Source organism: Camelina sativa, chromosome 20 (assembly GCF_030686135.1).
Source record: "Camelina sativa cultivar CO46 ecotype springtype chromosome 20, ASM3068613v1".
NCBI classification, from domain to species: Eukaryota; Viridiplantae; Streptophyta; class Magnoliopsida; order Brassicales; family Brassicaceae; genus Camelina; species Camelina sativa.
The window spans coordinates 15,285,241-15,301,134 of record NC_141899.1 but is presented as its reverse complement, the minus strand read 5'-3'; the positions used below and the strand labels follow the sequence as shown (position 1 = coordinate 15,301,134).

At 39.5% G+C, this 15,894-nt stretch overlaps 2 protein-coding genes and 1 pseudogene across 2 annotated transcripts; 2 read left to right on the top strand and 1 right to left on the bottom strand.

Moving 5' to 3' along the window:
• The first annotated feature begins 966 nt into the window (after positions 1–966).
• On the top strand, positions 967–2,191 carry LOC104770959 (stress response NST1-like protein). Its single transcript, XM_010495435.3, has 2 exons — positions 967–1,590; positions 1,681–2,191. Exons 1-2 carry the CDS (start codon positions 1,253–1,255, stop codon positions 2,090–2,092), a joined length of 750 nt encoding a protein of 249 aa, XP_010493737.1. The 5' UTR covers positions 967–1,252; the 3' UTR covers positions 2,093–2,191.
• A 478-nt stretch (positions 2,192–2,669) lies between these two features.
• LOC147918913 (uncharacterized) lies at positions 2,670–7,237 on the top strand (annotated as a pseudogene).
• Positions 7,238–10,026: 2,789 nt separating this feature from the next.
• On the bottom strand, positions 10,027–13,936 carry LOC147918912 (uncharacterized). The gene is made up of 3 exons (XM_087503524.1): positions 13,415–13,936; positions 11,407–12,293; positions 10,027–11,327 (listed from the first exon to the last, which is right to left on the bottom strand). Exons 1-3 carry the CDS (start codon positions 13,455–13,457, stop codon positions 10,722–10,724), a joined length of 1,536 nt encoding a protein of 511 aa, XP_087359650.1. The 5' UTR covers positions 13,458–13,936; the 3' UTR covers positions 10,027–10,721.
• Positions 13,937–15,894: the final 1,958 nt, after the last annotated feature.

Sequence of the window (15,894 nt, the reverse complement as noted above, 5' to 3'; positions counted from 1 at the left end):
AAACTTGAACATCCGAAGACGAAGATGGAGCTGGTATGACCGCCGTAAAAGAGAGCGCATCTTCCCAAGCTAACTTATCGCTCAAAGCCTGAGCAATTATATCATTCTCCTCGATCTCTAATCTTGAAAAACTTTTTAATTTATGGCTTTCGAGATTGCCCATAAATTTTATGGTAATTGAAGAAGTTGATCAGGATTACCCTATTGAGAGGCACCCCTCGAGAAAACAAAATCCAAATTCGAGTACACTAACTCATATGGAAAACCTTCTGATGAGATCAGAGTCAGAGATAATTCCCAAACTTCATAAAAGCGAGAACATTCAAAGAAAACATGATTAATAGTCTCAACCACATAGTCGCACTATTTACACTAAATATCACATTGGACAACTTCGTGTATCAATTTATTTTTATAGATAGTTTTTACTTACTAAAAATATTTATTTTATATTATTTATTAAATTTATTTAAAAAACTCTAAATTCGCATATCAGGCGGATCCTAATCTAGTATATATATATATATATAATATAGGATTAAAAATATCAAAGAATACGTAACATTCAAATATTTTCTGAAAGACTGTAAAAAAAACTATAATTAAACAATGGTAAAAAAAAGTATTTACGTATATCTTATTTACTTACTTTACTTACACGTTTAAAAAAATACTCCACACGTATAGTAGTTTTGAATATTGATTTTATCAATAGTGTATATTTATAGTTCGGCTAAGTTAAATATTTTTGTATCTATTTTTACAACCCTAAAAAGATACTTTCCATTTTGATACAAATTTTTTCCTATTTTTAATCTTGTCAAATAAAAAATATCAAAAATACAGAGGTGAGAAGCAAAAACTAGAAAAAGCCTTAATTTTACAGTTGTTTAGTTTACCAAAATCACGCATACTCATACACAAATACTATCATACTATATATAAATCAAATTTTCCCAAAAGCCAAGAGGATATATATTTTATCCAATTATATCGTCCTTATCGTCTTCTTCTTTCAATTTTAATTTTATTTTTAAAGAAAAAAAAAAACCTTATCCCTTCTCTCTCTCTCTCTCTCTCTCTTCTTCTCTCTTATTGTCCCTGCTATGGCGATTTCTACTATTCTCTGATCTTTATAGATTTGATGAGACAGAAACTTCAGACAAAAAAAGTAAAAGAAACACAAAACACCGTGTATAGATTCCGACCAACTCTGTCTGATTTTTGTTGATCTGAACAAAAGTACGGTTTGATGGAGTTGATGGCTAAACCAACGTTCTCCATCGAAGTCTCTCAATACGGAACCGATCTACCGGCGGCGACGACGACGACGAGGGAGAAAGCTTCGTCTTCTTCATCCTCTTTCGAGACAGCAAACGAAGAAGAATCTGGTCCTCTAAGCCGTCCAGGAAGTGGAATCTGGTCAGGACAAACCGCTGATTACTCATCTGATAGTTCATCAATCGGAACACCTGGAGATAGCGAAGACGACGATGATGAACAAAGCGAAAACGATGACGTTTCTTCTAATGAACTAGGGCTTCGTGGGTTAGCTTCTATGAGCTCTCTTGAAGATTCTCTCCCCTCAAAGTAAACTTCTTTCATTCATTCCTCTGTTTTCTTAAAAATCGTATCTTTTTTTTTTTAGGGTTCTTGATTTGTGGGTTGTGTAACTTGCAGGAGAGGGTTATCGAATCATTACAAAGGGAAATCAAAATCATTTGGGAATTTAGGAGAGATCGGGAGTAGTAGTGTGAAAGAAGTAGCTAAACAAGAGAATCCGTTGAATAAAAGAAGAAGATTACAGATCTGTAATAAATTAGCAAGGAAATCGTTTTATTCTTGGCAAAACCCTAAATCTATGCCTCTGTTACCAGTTAACGAAGATGAAGATGATGATGATGAGGAAGATCTGGAATCTGGGTTTGATGAGAATAATAAATCATCGAGTGATGATGATGAACAAGGAGGTAAAGTGAAGAAGGTTGTTGCGAGGAAAGGATCTTTCAAGAACAGAGCTTACATGTCTCGGAGTTGTTTTGCACTTTCAGATCTGATTGAGGAAGAAGATGATGATGATGATGATCAATAATTTAATTGCAAAATGCAATGATGAATTTTTTTTTTCTTTGTTCATAAGTTTTTTTTTTGTTCCTTCTGAAAAATATAATTTTAATTTTCGTCGAGCGAATTAATGTTTTCGTTTTAATTCGGATAAAATTAAAGTTAATGATCAAAATTAATTTTGAATCGGACGGGAGAAAAAGTAATCAGACTAATTAAGGGGCGTTTGTCATATGGCCTTTGTCTCAGCAAAACTTTCATAATTGAGCTTTTTGTCCGTACTTCTAAATTTAGGTTTTTTTTTGGTGCGAAATGTCGGATTTACCCTTCTTGTCGATGCGCGGGATTTGCTTGCCTTCAAATGAGAGAATTGTAGAGTCGACGCGATGGGGTGACGAGTAGTTGTTTTTCTATGGCTGGGAATTGACGATGTGGCTTGCTACAACAGTTGATTAGGTTAAAGGTTCTAATCCCCAAGGATATATATGAGGGTTTGTCTTTCTGTGGACATTTGGGGAAAAATTAAAAAAACAAACCGCAAAAATTAAAAGATCTGGGTAAATTTCATAAACTTACCTTGTGCAAGAGAAAGACAGAGATGAGCGATGAGGTAAATAACAACTACTATCCTTGTATTTCTGTGTTTCTATAATTTGTCCGATGTAGAAGGTTTGCTGTGAGTTGTGAGTTGTTGTGAGTTATTGAAGGTTTGCTGTGAGTTGTTGGTCGTGAACGTTTGCTCATAATATAGCATTACCTTAGGCTTTTTTGATCGTAGGTTGCTTTACACAGCAGTTTGGTGCTATATGCCATGTTGTTAGGCCTGTCTAGTTTGTAAACCAAGAGAGATGTTGATGTGATCGCAGGACGCGACCTCAGCCAAGAAGACCAAGACACACCGGACGCGACCGAGACGCCTGACCAAGACGCATCGGACGCGACCAGGGCAACCTCTTCAGACGTGGCCAAGGCTCCAACGATCCTTCCCGGAGCCACCACACGTTCCAAGAGCTCAGCAAAGGCGGCCAAACAGCGGCTCAACCTATTTGTCCGAACCTACGTCCGACACCAGCCACCCAACGAAGACTCCGAAGGCTCAGTCCGCTTAGTCTTCACTCTTACCCAAGAGTGAAGACGGTCAAGTCGTTAAGCGAGGAAGTGTACTCTTTTTCCTCACTCCGGGTTTGTCCCAATGGGTTTACCGGAGGAGGTTTTAACGAGGCATGGAGCTAAACGCAAAACGCCTAAGGCTAAGTTGCTTCACGCGCAAGGCCAAGGCGGTTATCTCTCTTTCCCTCTTATTTTTGGTTTAATTTTGAACTTGAGAATATTCTCTTTTGATCCTATGTTTATGAACGTTGGAGAGTGTTTGTGGCTAAGCGTGTTAGTCAAAAGGTGGCGATGTGTTCTCTTTGTAAAGGGGACACGTCAAAAGGACGATGTGCGGATCAAGATGAATCCGCGTGTCCTTAAGCTCCTACCTAGACCTAGCTATTTAAACTCTTCTTAAGCCCTTGTTCCTCCTTAGACTTGTATGAAAATAAAACTTTTCTCAAGAGAGATTCTTGAAACTTGTCTCACTCTTCTCTTTCTTCAATCCGGGATTGAACCTTGAGAAAACCCTAACAAGACGCGAACCGGGTTCGCCCTTGTTAGCGACCGTATCAAGAGGAGAGCCAAACCTCTTGTGTCGTCAATCGATCCATCCGTATTTTCCCCTCACTACGTTTCCATCTGTCCTCTTTCATCTATCTCGAGTCCCCTCGAATCATCTCAAATCATTCCGCTATCGTTTCCCTCAAAGACGTCCACCCGCTCATCCCGCATCCGTACTGACCGACTGAACCGTTCGTGGCTTCCTGAAGTATCTCCCGAACGGCTCGTTTGAATTCCTTCAAACTCCGTTTCCATCGTTTGATTCTTCCCTAGAACCGAAGCCCAGAACCTCGGCCGTGAAAGCTTCACCGACTGAAAGTTGGCCGTAAGTCCAAGCCGCGTCCGTACCGCGATCGTACCGAGACCGCGTCCGGCGGTCACATCAGATGTCCTCACTTTAACCTTACAATCAACATTTGTGGGTTCTGTTTTGTCTATGTTTTGTTGTCATTGATGCTTAGCGGTGACTGCATCGATCCTGTCCTTCGTAGTCTGTTCATACAATGTTCTCTCTATATTATGGCGACATTGTCATGACTGCTTTGTTGACCGCATTTCATTGATGCTCTTTCTGTAGGTGGAAGAAGTTGCAGTCGTTGTGATTGCAGGTACTTGGGAATTCTCGGACTCTGGAGTATGGGCTTTTGTTATTGCGAAGGAATGCTATGCAAGGCTCATCAGTATGCGTTTGTCCATGAGTTATGAAGAACTGGTTTCACATGTAAATCATGAGTTTGAGCTGCAACACATGAGTCTGACGGCAAAATTGAGTTACTGGCTTCCATGTGCACTTTCGATCTTCTCCATAAACAGCAGGCCTCCAGTTATTATTACCACTACCATGGGCGTCAGAAACTTTCTCAATGTTCGGAGAGGAGCCATTCACTTAAATTTGTTGCTATCTTTGGAAGCTTTTCAGGAGGACATAAGTGGTAGCAGGAGCGTAAGGATTCGACATACGAACAATGGTCGAGAGAATGATAGACAGATTGGTGTATCTCCAGAGTATGTTCAGGAAGCACACGAGTGCATAAGGATGTATAGCGTTGACTCTAGTGGTGCACAGACCAATGAAGGGACTAATCGACCTGGTGTCAGGCGGATGTTGTTTAATGATAGTATTGACAAAGGGAAAGGCATCGACTTAGGTGATGGGCAATTTTCCAATGGCGGGAGGGATAGTTGTCGAGTGGATGAGTGTGCCAGAGAGTTTGGAGAAGGAAGTACTGGTTGCGAGAGGTTGGTGGCGGATAGAGGTGCAGAAAAGTGGCCAGGAACAGATATTGGTGGCATAATAAGACTTGCAGATGCGGCGACACCTTCACTGGCAGATAACATCAAAGACCAGACGAAGGAGGAATATACCTGCAATTCTGAGGATGAACGGGTTCTGTATGAGGTACAACTGCTTCAAGAGCAGGCAGAGCAACTAGCCAGAGAAAAGGGGAAAGCAGTTGTTCCTCAATCACCAGATCAAATTGTGCCTGAAACACCACATCAACTTTTGCCTCACTCTGACAACTTCATTATCCCTGATGTTGAAGCCGTCAATGATCCTGCCAGTGATGAATGTTTCACAGATGGCCTAACAGCTTCTTCCTCTGAAGCTGCGGAAGATTTGGATTCCCTCTTTTGGAATGATGTTGTTAACACTCCAACCGTTCCAGAGTTTGGGCGATCTGTTATGGAAGAAGGTGGTCCGTCATTGGTAGCACAACCTCAGGACGCGATGGCTCAAGAACCAGACGGGGGCAGAGCAGATGTTGGCGATCAGGTGATCTCATTTGTAACTACGGCAAGACATCAACCAATCTCTCGCAACACATTGGAAGATGACATTAACTTTGATTAGACTTTGCCAACTGAAGACGCAGAGCCGGTGTTTGATGATGTCATTGATTTGACGAACACTGATGGTTGTGGACCTGTATCAGCTTAAGAAGATGCAACCTATATAGGTCGACTGTTTAAAGACAAAGACGATATGTAGAATACGGTGTCGATATATGCTATCAAACGACTTTTCTATTTTCGGCAAACAAGATCTGACCCGGAGAGGCTTATATTTGTTTGTGTTGATCCGCATTGCAGATGGAGAGTGTTTGGTCATTCTGTGTCGAAGTTCTCAAAGAATTTTGAGGTTCGGACTGCTACGTTGACCCATAGTTGCACAATTACATCAAGATCACAGTATGCAAAGCTAGCATCTTCAAAGGTTATTGCTTCTGTGTTGCACGGCAAGTACGCAAACGGTCGTCCAGGCCCTAGGGCGAATGAGATCCCACACCTTGTTCTGGCAGAGCTGAATGTCTCTGTCACTTACATGAAGGCGTGGTATGGCAAAGAAATTGCAGTTACGCACAGTAGAGGAAGTGATGCAGAAAGTTACAAGTTGTTGGCAACATATATGTATTTGCTTGAGCAAGGGAACCCTGCTTGGACGTGGTTTTTCAGACAGCTGTGTTTAATTGTTCCAGATGCTCAAGACTTGGTAATCGTATCTGATAGGCACCGCGCTATCTATGCTGGAATTGGTGAGGTTTACCCACAGGCTTTTCATGGGGCTTGTGCAGTACACATAGAGCGAAACGTGAGACACTTTGCTGGTAAAGGGTTATCTCCATTAGTTGGCAAAGCAGCTCGTGCCTTCAATGTTGGTGATTTCAACGAGTCGTCACTGGAAATAGCTAATAGAAGCAGCCGGTGTGCAGAGTACTTGAATGAAATACCACTTGGACATTGGACTCAAGCTCACTGCCCCGCTAAGAGGTATAATATAATGAGTAGTAATATCGCTGAAGCTCTGAATAGTGCTATAGCAAAGATGGTTGAGCTCCCAATAGTCACTATGGTTGAGTCTATTAGGACCAAGCTGATGCAGTGGTTCTGCATCAGACGAGCAAAGGCAAAAAAATTGGCTACCCTTCCTGAGCCAATAACACCTAATGTGAATAAGTTTATGCTGCGCAACCATGTAGCATCCGCAGGTTTGGCAGTTATAGCAGTCTCAGATTGGGCTTACCAAGTCAGTGAAACAGAGGGCAAGACATACTTTGTCGATCTTGAGAAGAAAAGTTGTTCTTGTATTGGGTTTCAAAAGCTTCTTTTACCTTGTTGCCATGCGTTGGCTGCAGCGAGGATAAATGGTGTTTACATTCCTTCACTTGTAGGAGAAATGTATCGTGTCCCTGTTTTCGGAGCTACTTATGAGGCGCTAATATACCCTGTCCCTAATCATGGCGATGAAGAAGTCCCTGTAGCAGTTGTGGAGAATGAGTTCAACCCTCCGACTAACCCACCAGGTCCAGGACAAAGAAGGAAGAGAAGGATTCCTTCTACTGGAGAACATCCGGTAATGACCAAACTTAATCCTTCATCCCGTGTAAATTTGTATTTTAGAGTGTATACTGATTTTGATGGTTGCAGGGCAATAAAAAAAAAAATAGCCCCCCATAAGTGTTCAACATGTGGACAAGCAGGCCATAACCGAGCTACTTGTAAAAACTTCCTAGGATAAGGTATTGGATGTTATATTTGTGTTTGGTGGGTACTTCAGTTAGAGACAGGCTCAAATTACTTTCACATTGAGAATAACAATAGTTTGAAAGTAAACAGAGAAACTGAGTGTCTGTTCTGTTTTCAGGTATCGGCGGACTGTTTTTTGGGCACCAGATGCAAGTAGTAATGTTAGTCGATGCATGATGAATGAAGAGGAAGTATTGGTAATTGAACTGGTAGACCTTTTTGGGGTCTATGGAGGGAAGCTGCAGTCGCATTGAAGAGGAATGTTTTTTTTTTCGAGCCTTCAGACTCTGCATTTGTAATGTGGATGAAGTACTGCAGAGCAATGTCAGTAACAAGTGGAGGTGGATATGAGAAGGTGTTGTAATGGTTTTTTGGATCATAGCTTATTACTTGAAAGACTGACTATTTATGTGTATGGTTCAAATTGTTGGTTGAACCTTTGATGGTATTTGTATGGATATTAGACATATATATATATATATATGAGAAAGCGTCTGGTGCATAAATGGGAAGCGGTACATATAAGATTACATATTCGACTGCAGATGAAAACACAATATATTTTATGCGACAGAGATTTGACAGTACATGAAAGTAGAGAAGACTTAAGCTACTAAAGAGAGACTAAGTTCGAGTTAACAGAATTCAGGAAAGCGAACTGCGTACATGAAAATAGAGAAGACTAAATCTACTAAAGAGAGACTCAGTTTGAGTTAACACAATTAGAGTACATATTCGACTGCAGATGAAAACAAAATATAGTTTCTGCGACAGAGATTAGCGAGTACATGAAAATAGAGAAGACTTAAGCTACTAAAGAGAGAGTAAGTTTGAGTTAATAGAAAATATAAAGCGAGCTGCGTACATGAAAATAGAGAAGACTGAACCTACTAAAGAGAGACTAAGCTGGAGTTAACACAATTCGAGAAATCGAGCTGCGTACTTGAAAGCAAAACACTTGGGACAGAGGTGGAGGACAGAGAAGTTGTTAAGGTAACAGTGTGGGAGAGTAGGAAAACGCATAAAAGGCTCATAGAAACCAGCATTTGGTGTGCCCATCTCTGTTATTTGGGTGACAACCATTTCGGCAATGCCAACTGCCTCCTCTACTGATCGAACCAAAGATAAGAATGAGAAAATTACTTCCATACCAGTGTCAAAGGACCCATAACATATGAGGAACGTCCCTAGAGCAAAGTGAGCGTATATGTTTTTGGAAGCTGAGGACCTGAGGAGATTAATAGAGGCGTCAGAAGGTCCGGCTTGGGCAGCAAGTCGCAATCCTTCGACATACGCGGCACTCTGGTTCCCAGCAGCCAAGCAGCGCAGTAAGAATGGACGGTAAATAGAACCTTGATTCGCAAGAGGGCTTACAAAAATGAACTCGTCAATGTCAACATCATGCAAAACAGTAGGATCAAGGGCAATCCTATTGAATTCAGGACCAGATGCGAGCAAAGGTCCCAACTCACGAAAACCATCCTGGGAAACCCGTCTCACTATATCTACCAGCAAAACATGAGGAATGGAGTCCATTGAAATAGTTTGTAGTCTGATTGTTGTGTTTTAGACACTCTGTGAAGGAGTTTGAATTTGGTTGAAATATCGGGAACACTTTTTAGTGAGTCAGAGTAAACCATTAACTATAGCACCTACCAAGCGCTGTAAACTCAACCATGTAATTATGTTGTTGGTGCAACAGGAGAAGCAAGTGGGAAATTATAGAGGATATTTAATAGGTGAGTGCGTATTAAAGGCCATAACCGAGAGATAATAAGTAGAGCTCCCTAGAGGGAGACGTTAGATATAAAGTAGGCTAAAGTGGACATAAACATTGGCATAAAACCGAAATTACATGGGAAATAGACGATAAAGCCTAACATAATAGAAGATACATAACTGAAAACCAGTACAAAAAACAATCTGGACAACGGTTGGAAAGTGAGCATGGACCACACTTCGGAATATGGTCATATCTCCAAGTGTTTGCATGAGACCGAACCTTTCTTGGACCAATCTTCATGATTTGACGAAAAACAGTACTGCCAATTTCATCAGCAGCTTCAAAAGAACCAACAGATGCTACAAGTAAATTAGAATTGTAAATGGCATCTTCATAAAACCCAAGGCAAATTTGGAGGAGCGATATTGTAAAGGAAGCATGGGGGTGAGCTGCAGGTATGCTTTGTAAGAGTTGCAGAGCTGTCTCCGCATGTCCATGTTTGGTCGCAAGTTTCAAACTCTCAAGATAAGAAGCTGTTGGATTATTTGCTTGTAGACAACGAGAGAAGAAAGGACGGTAAGGGGAAGTGAGGTTGATAAGATTTGGATTTTCGAAGAGGAATTGCAGTGAAATTGTATGTAGAACGCTAGGATGGGAAGCAAGACCGGAGTAAAACTTTGATGTAGAAAGCATACCTGAGAGATCAGCAAATGTAGAACGACCAACTCGAGAGGCAATGTCAAGTGCGACATGAATATCAAGTTTATCCATTTGAGGAAACAAAATGTTTCAGTAGAGAGAGAGAGATTGAAGAGTTAGAGGTGATGTACATAAAGTGAGTATTTATGGTGGTAAACAAATGCATTAAAGTCGGGTACTAAGGTGTGTATGATGAGATACAGAACAAGAAGCGTAGTAGACTTGTATCTGAGTTGGCATAGATAGTATTGCAGGTATCTGTTGTCCTATATGTTTGACTAAATGGCAAAGGGTTTCAGTAAGAGATGTGTTAGAGATGACTTTAGTGGGGATAGAATTCAAGGCTAAGCGTTTTAGTAGATATGAGATTTCCATCTGCATTGAATGTTTTATCGAGTGCGAAATTACAACAGCAAACAGTTGTAAGGAATTGGAGACAATTACCATAAAATTAATTTATAATTCCTGCAAACTAACGTCGAAGGGGACTTAATGAGTAAAAGAGGCAGTAATGATAAGCGGAGTTGTTTCTGAGGAATGCGATGCCGGTTAGCCGGGCTCGATAGAGACTTGCTCTACATGGAGGTGTGTACCATATTCTGGTCTGACCAAATGGGGTGTCAGACAGGAGAGTTTGTCATGAAGACGGTACACGTCTGGTGGAATTAAGTTGAGAAGAAACATTCCTGCTGCTGACGTTATGATCTGCACCATTGTTATTAGCTGGATATTGCTTGGTCTGACATCGACACCCGAGTTTGCTGTGGATGAGGTGAAATCCCGGTAGAAGAAAGAGGTAATTGAAGAAGAGGAACAATCGCAAGGCAAGAAGTCTCATTAGGCTTCAACTGGGAGGAGACATGAAAAAGAGCTTCGGAGGCGTTAGGTTCCTGGGGTGAAGAGGTCTGACCTTCAAGGGCATCAATACGGGAGAGATAAAGAAGTGGATCATGGGGACGATCAACTAACAAAAATCTATTTTCTTCAGCTTCCTGCATAAGCAAGGGACAACAAGAGGTACCTACGTTAACCAATAGCTTCGTATGAGGGTTAGTTATAAAATAGGCAGAAGCATTGATAAGGTTATATAGGTTAGAGAGAGCACATGTGTGGTGGAAGATGCGAAGCATAAGGACTTATCGGAGTATGCGTCAGACGTTTCTGCAGTAGGATAAGCGTGCTGTCCATGCAGCGAAGCACAATCAGAAGGCGTGAAACGCGATAAGGCGACATTAGTATCTGATCCAACCTCTGAGGAAGAGTTTCCCTTCGCACATACCTCTTCATCTTTTTCATTTGATTTGGATTTAAATAGGAGTTCACCCAAATCAGCCAGTAAAGACTGCTTAAAAGCTGTCAACTTTAGCGTTACAATACCATCAACATGCTTCGCACACTCAAAGACGTGAGACATTTTACAGTGCTTTCTGGTATGACGTGTGGAATCAACCTCTGAAGATGAACTCACCAAGTGACGAATTTTTTTTTTCCGGATTGGGAGGACGTTAAGAGTTGGTAGAGATGAATCGCCTCCAAATCCAAACTCTGGCCTAAACTTATATCTAGATGAGACAAGTGATTCTAAGAGGTGCCTTTTGGGATCACCTCCAGCAGTAGATTCGAATTCAGAACCTGGTGACCAAGGGAATAAAACCTGCAACTGCAATATATGATAGGTAGATGTGTAAGAAAGTAAACTACAATTACAAAGCTGAGTAGGAGGCAGGGAGATCGCTTACCGATGGATCATGCTCAGTTGACAATATGTTGGAGGTATGGTAGGACTTGCATTTGGGGAGATATGTAATACCTTGGTCAAGAAACGTTGACCTGTCTTGACTATTAGGAAGAAAGTTGAGCAGCGCGGGGATGGATTTAAATGCTAGTAACTGAATTGGAAGAGGAAACCCATGAACAGCCAAGGATGATTGTTTGAGTTTTTTAATAAGCGACGCTTTATCTGGGATGTACTCTCCAATCGTGACCATCCTAAATAGGCGTTTGAATGAATGACGTCCCCACGGATAGTGAAGAAAGAATTGAATATCTTTAACCATCTCAACAACTTCCAATGAAGGTTTGACAGGCTGCGTGCGGCAAAGCAGAATGCCTTCAACAATAACAACTAATGCAACTCTAAACTTCCGCCAAGCCGGCATGTTTGGTTCAGCCTTCAACAGGGTTAGAAGATCATCAACAGTAGTGGAGCCAAGGTCACGCCCTATAAGTTTATACCAATATGGAGCACATCCATCAGCATGTGTGGTTAGAGGGAGTAGGTCTTCAGGTGGTGGAAAAGGTGCACATGAAAGCCCAGTCAATTGCTCAAACTCAATCAAGGAGAACTGCAAAGGTTGGCCGCCATAAACAAACCAAATTTCGTCACTGTTAGGAGTATAAAGCTGTCTACATAAGAGCTGGTGGACTAGTTGACCAGATAGTGAGCAAAACCGAACAGGCAAGGAGAAAAGAGCCCCAAGAGGAGATGCCAACAACATATCTAGCTCAGGCAACCCAGCGAGAATATGCAGGATGTCAATGAGGTACCGAGGTCTTGAGTAGGAGTTGATACGAACAACATGTGAAGGGTAGCAATTAACAGCGAAAATCCGTTCAGGAACGTCACCTTGGGGGAATAGAAGGAAACACATAAAGAACGCTTAAAAGAAGATTAAAAATAAACCCTAAGAAGATTAAAACACATAAGATTAAAAATAAACCTTAAGAAGATTAAAACACATAAAGAAGATTAAAAATAAACCCTAAGGATTGTAAGACAGGGAACCCAAGGGAGAAATGTAACAGAGGAAGAGTAACAACAGAAGATTAAAAATAAACCCTAAGGAGGGTAAGACAGGGAACCCAAGGGAGAATAACAACAATAACAACTAATAAGAGACACTTTGTCAACAATAACAACAGAAGATTAATAAGACAGGGCCACCAAGGGAGAATAACAACAATAACAACTAATAAGAGACTCTTTATCAACTAATAACAACAATAACAACAATAACAACAGAAGATTAAAAATAAACCCTAAGGATTGTAAGAAAGGGAACCCCAGGGAGACATGTGATAGAGGAAGAGTAACAATAGAAGATTAAAAATAAACCCTAAAGATTGTAAGACAGGGAACCCAAGGAGAAATGTAACAGAGGAAGTAACAGCAGAAGATTAAAAATAAACCCTAAGGATTATAAGAAAGGGAACCCCAGGGAGAAACGTGATAGAGGAAGAGTAACAACAGAATATTAAAAAAAACCCTAAGGATTGTAAGACAGGGAACCCAAGGGAGAAATGTAAGAGAGGAAGAGTAACAGCAGAAGATTAAAAATAAACCCTAAGGATTGTAAGAAAGGGAACCCCAGGGAGGAATCTAATAGAGGACGAGTAACAGCAGAAGAATAGGACATGTAACAGGAAACCCTTATAGACTAACTATAGGTGAGGCAACAGAAGCACGGAACAATGAGGGAGAGTTGGAAGGGTAGAAAAACAATAGAACCTAAACTGAATCGACCGAACAAGATATCCACCACATCAATTTAGCCTACAACTTCAGGTAAAGTAATAGCAAAAGAAATAACACAGAGCAGAGCTCTCGAACGAGAGGAAGGATAGAGTCGATGGGTCTACTAAGGAAACAGGTGATAAGTACTAACTATATGTGGCTATTGTACAAGAGACATATACAATTATGCAAGTAATCGAAGTACAATTACTAATCTATTTCAAATTTTTTACCTGCTGATAGTGAAGTAGTATGTTGGTTAGTAGAGGCAGACATAGCTAACAATTGAACCTACGGAAGAAGGATTAAGGTGGTTAAGATGGATAAGAATCTCATATAAGTTTAAAGATAACATTGAACTTGAAAAATATGAACTTATCGAGAAGGGGACATGCCTAACCCTTCGAATCGAAAGTTCTTCAGACCTACCGATTGGTAGAACTACAAACACAGTCTGAGGTGCGACCTTTATATAACCCTTTGAAGACTGAGAATAGCAGAGAAATTTCAAGTTCTTGGAAGAGAGGAGTCGTAAATTTTCCAGGCTGAAGTGAAAGATGTTGAAATTGAATGAAGCCTATTTGTGTAAGAGGCAGTTGAGGTAAATACCGAAACAAGACAGCAGATCTGACTACAACGGGGGGAGATAAAAAAAATTTATCCGTCATGAATGTTTCTGCAGATTTTAGATAAACATTGATGGTGAATCGTCATCAATGTCGGCAAGAGGCGAAAGGTTTAACGAAGACTAGAATAAGGGGGAAAAAAAAAATTAAAGGCAAAAAAAAAGTTTTTTCCTTTCGAGTTGTGAGGGTTAGCGATGTAATTTCAGGTATCCAACAAATGCTAATTTCAGAAGCACGGACAGAAAGTCCGAATCAGACAATACTCTTGGAATTAAATGCTTATCTCATAAATTTCCCGACTAATTAATAAGTGTTTTTGTTCTTTTCTTTTAGCTTATCTGTTTGTTGTCCTTTTTCTAATCTTCTCATCATCGATTCTCTTGTTTTATTGTTTTTTTTTTTAATTTTTGTGAAAGGTCAAGTCAATATTTGTTTTGATATATTTTTTTTCTAGAAAAGTGAGCTTTTAATATCCCAGGTCCAAATACAGTGCCCCTTAAATTAATTGATTTAGATGGAAAAATATGTACTGTTATCTTATAATAATGTGGAAAGTTTAAGCATAAGTATCTATTTGGTTTGGTAGATGATGTCCAAAATATTTGGATGACATTAGCAAAATGAAGTTGGTCAAAACTTCTTTTGGTAAATATTGTTATTTTTTTGAAGGAAAATTGGAAATAAAGGATCACTAAAAAAAATTTGTCCATCTACAACTTTTTTTGAAAATGGTCTTTTTTACCTAAAATACCCATAAAAATTGAAAAATCTAAATTTAACAAGTTTTAAAATGTGAAATATAGGAAAATAAGTAGATATATAATAATATAGGTAATATAATTTTTTTCACAAAAAAAAAATGTATAAGTTGTTTTTTTTATGGATAAAATTTGATATAAAAAATTTAGAAAACGTTTTCTGCTGTTCTGAAAATTTAAGATGATGTGTTCTACCATTTTATACATGTTATACTAAATTCAGGAATAGTTTATGTTCTAAATAGTTTAGGGGCCCGAAATTCTGAATTCTACTAAATTCATAATTTGTATTCTACGGTTTACTCTATGTTCTAAAAATTTTAGTATAATCTTCCTACGGTTTACTCTATGCTCTAAATCGTTAGAATATGTTTTATTCTTTTTACTCTATCTCTGAGAAAATTAGTTGACATCTACTACCAAAAAGTAGATTGTATACTCTGAAACTTTTAGTGATTGCTAAATAAAGAAAGTGAATATTTAGAATAGAAAACTCAATATTTATCTAATAATTAGGTCAGATCGTAATTATTTGTTAAGATTGTGTTCTACCAAATTTAAAAAAAGTTGTCTAATGATTTTAGAAATTTTTAAAACAACTCTAATCGTTTAGTGCACTAGTTTATGGTGTGTAAAATCATTTTCTCCCATTTCTTTTCACCATTTTTGAGCCATGGCAATGCACATCTATGTTAAGAGTGGTGTGTGGAGATTGTTTGACAATCATGAGTGGAGACTTATTATTGATGAAGAAAATCGTGGAAGATTACTAACTTTGGAATCGAGTACTACACATGAAGAATTGAAGATTATGGTTTCAGAAGCCTATGGAAAAGAGCCTAGTATGGTTGATATGGAGCTAAGTTTTTTACCCACGGATTTCACTGCTGATTGTCCTCCTGTCGTTACGATGAATAATAGTCAGGTCACAAATTTTCTTTCATACTATAAAAAGAAGAAAACAGTAAATTTGTGTGTGACATTCAAAGGTGGTGTTGAGGATGTTGGGAGCAAAGTCATACTGGATTTGAATAAAGTACCAGGGATTTCAATTGTTGAAGATGGCGATGGTAGACCAAATGAAAACCTAGCTTTATTTGTGGATACTGATGATGCCAAACGGAGGGATGTTTTAGGGAAAAAAAACATCTGACGAGAACGCCGGTTATGGTGTTGGAACGTCGTACAAAGGTGTGATCGTAAGGAAGGGTCAATATTTCAAAAGCAAAGAAGTGTTACAAACAACAATGGAGTTGTATGCTATGAGGTACAACTGTGACTACAGGGTTACAAAATCTGATACAGTATTCTGATGTATACGCTGCATAG

What these genes read in the sequence shown, in the direction of transcription:
- LOC104770959 (XM_010495435.3), top strand. Translation starts at nt 1,253, where the DNA reads ATGGAGTTGATGGCTAAACCAACGTTCTCCATCGAAGTCTCTCAATAC. An exon ending in GAAGATTCTCTCCCCTCAAA is followed by an intron (nt 1,591 to 1,680) that starts GTAAACTTCTTT and finishes TGTAACTTGCAG; the next exon opens with GAGAGGGTTATCGAATCATT.
- LOC147918912 (XM_087503524.1), bottom strand. Translation starts at nt 13,457, where the DNA reads ATGTCTGCCTCTACTAACCAACATACTACTTCACTATCAGCAG. An exon ending in TACTACTTCACTATCAGCAG is followed by an intron (nt 12,294 to 13,414) that starts GTAAAAAATTTG and finishes TATTCCCCCAAG; the next exon opens with GTGACGTTCCTGAACGGATT. An exon ending in CAACTGAGCATGATCCATCG is followed by an intron (nt 11,328 to 11,406) that starts GTAAGCGATCTC and finishes CATATATTGCAG; the next exon opens with TTGCAGGTTTTATTCCCTTG.